Source organism: Setaria viridis, chromosome 9 (assembly GCF_005286985.2).
Source record: "Setaria viridis chromosome 9, Setaria_viridis_v4.0, whole genome shotgun sequence".
Lineage (NCBI taxonomy): Eukaryota > Viridiplantae > Streptophyta > Magnoliopsida > Poales > Poaceae > Setaria > Setaria viridis.
The window spans coordinates 18025602-18029603 of NC_048271.2; the positions used below are offsets into that span (position 1 = coordinate 18025602).

Sequence of the window (4002 nt, forward strand, 5' to 3'; positions counted from 1 at the left end):
ACATTCATCACTGAATAAATTTTAGTAGTTCCAATATTTTACAAATATGCTACATAATGTATGCATCTCCTTTTGCAGGTCAAGCTTCGGCGATGACTCTCCAGGACGCTCAGCGTACCTATAATAGCTCCGCTAGCTCCTAGGCTCGGGGGCTAAGTGCCAATTACTACTCGAAATATCTTTAGTGGCTCAGCTAGCTTCCAAGCTCGAGGGCTAAGCACCAAATAACTACTCGACGTAGATCCTACGGCTCACCTAGGGCATAAACTCGAGGGTTGGACGCCAAATGACTACTCGAAAGACGAATTGCGTGAAGACTAAAGACCCTTGGATTGATTATTTAATCATTTCAAGGCTCGGGGATGATAAGCTACACCCAACTGTTGATTTTTTTCAAGATGAAGAAAGAACATTCAAGATTTTATTGACCCTTAGCCTAATTTTTCAATTCAACCTAAGGCTCGGGGGCTACTCCATACGGAGTGGGACTTTTGCCGCCCTCCATATCACATTCCAAAGATGAAGATTACAAAATTAAGGCGATTAGGGGCTTGAGCACACCATAGCCTCATGGCAGCTTTGAGGAACTTTAAAGATTCAGCTAGACAAAGTACTCGAAGAGCACCAAAACTATTTGGCGAGAATCTGAAAAGTACTCAAAGGCTGCTATACTCGACTATGAAGCCCTGGGAAGCTTGTCGGGGATAGATCCCCAGTACCCGCAAGGAAGAAAGAAGCCGGACTCCTACTAGGATTCCTCTGTAATCCTACTAGGACTCATACGATGTAATCCTACTAGAACTCCTTGTAACCGACTAGTAATCCCGCCCCCTGGAGTATATAAAGGAGGGCAAGGGTCCCTAGATCGGTAGGAGAAGACCTCATAGAACCACAATGGAGGACCAAATTCTCAAAACCAAACAACACCCAAGCGTAGGGCGCAATATACAACACCCCAAATATGACGTAGGGTATTACGCTACTCTAGCGGTCCGAACCTGTATAAATCTGTGTCTTGTGTCCTCGCTTTTATCATCAAGGTCAAGGTCCCGTGATCCTCCACTAGCCAATCTACTACCTCGGGATACCTCTCGCAAGTTTTGCGATTTTTCACGCAAAATATGCGCGTGCGCGGTGTGTGGGATTCGAACCCGCAACCTCTTGCCTCGCGCGTAGCTTCCTTACCATCTCACCTACACAACACGTCCAATGAGTAGAGGATGCTATCCTTTTGAATTTAACAACTGGGACTAAAGAGGTCTCCACAGACCATGAAATTTAGATCCAGTACTAAAGCCTCTCCCGGGTCAAAAACGACTGAGATTTTTGTTGAGGATGGAAGATCGTTTTTCTACTGGTGTGTATCTTTACTAGTGTGTGTCGTGAAAGATGTGCGATTAACCTAAGAGTATAAATTACCTTTTCCATTAGGTAGTGTAAATTCACGTAAGCGCATATATATACCCTTGTATTTTATAAATAAAGATCTAGACAATTAACCACGAGATACACACAAAGAAGCAAACTTTTTTGCCTCGGTAACTAGGACTAGGAGCGTGCGTGTTACATCCTTAATTTGTCAGCTTGGCCTCTCGGCCCCAGGCCGGAAAGGCTTCGTTTTCGATCACTGCACGGCATAGTTGTCACATTAGGTTGGTAGTTGGCACAGCACAAGAACACTACTCAAGGATGGAGTCCGGTCTCTCGGGAAGAGCGCGATTGACTTGGCGCAGATAGTGTCCAATTTGCTGGTCTCGATGGACGGCCTTCATTCATGTGCTCGCGGCGACAAGGAATAGCAAGGCGTGCATGCACGGCCGTGTTCCTCCCAGTCGGCACAAACGAACAAGTCATTTGCCCTCAAAAGTAACTTTGGCTAAGATTGAAATTTGTCTTAGCCTTCGAAAATCAAAAGGTTACTTTGAAGACAGAGACTCTTGCAAAGTCTACTATGGCGCTAGCCCTGATCATGATGTGAGCATGGCTTTCTTGCCTATGCCTTATCTCAATGCAACTGCGTGACAGGGATTGATCGACAACCGTAATCAGAGATGATGTGCTAAGAACTTCGATAAATTCTGCATCTATCAGCCTTCACCGTGTATGAACTTAACCCGTAGCCATTAGCTAGAGTGGATATGTTTCAGTTTCCATTGTGTAAAACATGGAATGCCAGCATAAATTCTTGTATAGTAGCTAACGGTGACCTAGAGTCATGATGACTGGACTCCAACTAGCTTAGATATAGATGAGCACAAAGTATGTATTAATGTATATATATCTACCAAATCGCTGAATAATTACATGGATCACACGCAGTAAAGTGCACCATGTGTGTATGTTAATTAATCCATGCCTAACTCGAGCTACCAGCGGATTCGATCGTGCATGGCGTAACAAAAACTAATCGAAGTCGCGCTCAAGAAAATGACCTCAGATGACCATGAAGTATGGACAGAATGCAATATCAAACCGAATAATTCTATCTCACAAAAAGCAAAGATAAAGAGAACGAAAGAGCTCATCAGCAGGTAACATCACCGCACCGCTCTCTGAACTCCGAAGTGTCAACAAAGTGGCAAGCACTAGTGCTCCCTCGCCTGGTCCTCGTTTCACACGCATCCTACGCGTCCAGAGTCCAAAACTCTACGTGCGCGCCTTTGGCTGTTTTAGACCATGCAGAGACGCGCTGGGTTTGCACTTTGCCGGGCCACGCACAGCTGCACCCTATAAATACCCCACGGCTTCACTTCACTCACCACACAACCAAACACACTTGCACCGAGCTAGCAAGAGCTAGCTATCAGCCAAGATGGCGACCAAGCATTTGGCTCTTGCCATCCTCGTCCTCCTTAGCGTAGGCATGGTGGCCACCGCTGCTGGACCCCGCAAGCTGGGCTATGGTCCCGGAGGAGGTGGTGGCGGCGGTGGTAGTGGCGGAGGTGGTGGCTATGGGGGATCAGGCTATGGGTCCGGGTCAGGGTACGGTGAGGGCGGTGGCAGTGGAGGTGCAGCCGGTGGGTATGGGCATGGTGGTGGCAGCGGAGGCGGCGGTGGTGAGGGCGGTGGTGCTGGTGGCTCTGGGTATGGGTCTGGCCAAGGCTCTGGCTACGGGGCTGGAAGTGGTGGTGCTGGTGGGTATGGAAGCGGTGGAGGCGGCGGAGGTGGTGGTGGGCAAGGTGGTGGTTCCAGCTATGGCCATGGAGGTGGTGAGGGCTATGGCTCTGGCTCCGGCTATGGAGGTGGCGCTAGTGGTGGTGGCGGCGGCGGTGGACATGGTGGTGGCGGTGGCGGCGGCCAAGGGGGGTCTGGCTATGGCTCCGGCTCCGGATACGGGTCAGGTGAAGGGTATGGGCAGGGTGGAGCTCATGGAGGAGGATATGGCGGCGGCAGTGGCGGCGGCGGCGGCGGCGGCCAAGGCGGTGGCTCTGGATATGGCTCCGGTTCTGGCTATGGCTCCGGTGGTGGACACTACTAAACTCAGTTTCAGAGCCGACTACAGAGCATATAGTTACAAATGTGTCATCGGTGATGTGAGTTTGTCTCGCTGTTTAAAAAACAGCTTATTTGAGTGTGTGTGTAACACTAAAAGCATGCTTGACACTATACATGTAATGCTGTACCTAGCTTGCCGCTTTATTATGTACTTTGCAAGGCCTAAGGAATAAATAAAAGGATCTGTTGGCTTGGAATTAAATTATGAAAACTCCTTGTCTCTATGAAGCTGCTGGGTTCAGACTTCAGAGTTAAGTACACTGTGTGATAAGGCGTTTGAGTTAGATACTAAATGTAGTGTGGAAGTAATGTGGAAGTATATATGATTTACGTGCATGCATGTGAACCTTACAATAATATTCGGATGATGTACTGAATAAGACTAGAAGAGCTTCTACTGGCCTCCAGGTGTACAATGATCTTTTTCTCTGAAGCGCAGCATTATTCCGATTCGGGCAAACCTTTGATATCCTAATAATGTAGTCATGCTGCGGTATATGGATAAAC

The 4002-nt window shown here is 48.1% G+C and overlaps 1 protein-coding gene across 1 annotated transcript; it reads left to right on the top strand.

Moving 5' to 3' along the window:
* Positions 1–2738: 2738 nt before the first annotated feature.
* On the top strand, positions 2739–3697 carry LOC117835171 (uncharacterized). Its single transcript, XM_034714551.2, has one exon. The coding sequence runs from the start codon at positions 2813–2815 to the stop codon at positions 3476–3478; it is 666 nt and encodes a 221-aa protein (XP_034570442.1). The 5' UTR covers positions 2739–2812; the 3' UTR covers positions 3479–3697.
* Positions 3698–4002: the final 305 nt, after the last annotated feature.

Excerpts from the sequence above, each read along its gene's own strand:
- LOC117835171 (XM_034714551.2), top strand. The coding sequence starts at position 2,813 with ATGGCGACCAAGCATTTGGCTCTTGCCATCCTCGTCCTCCTTAGCGTA.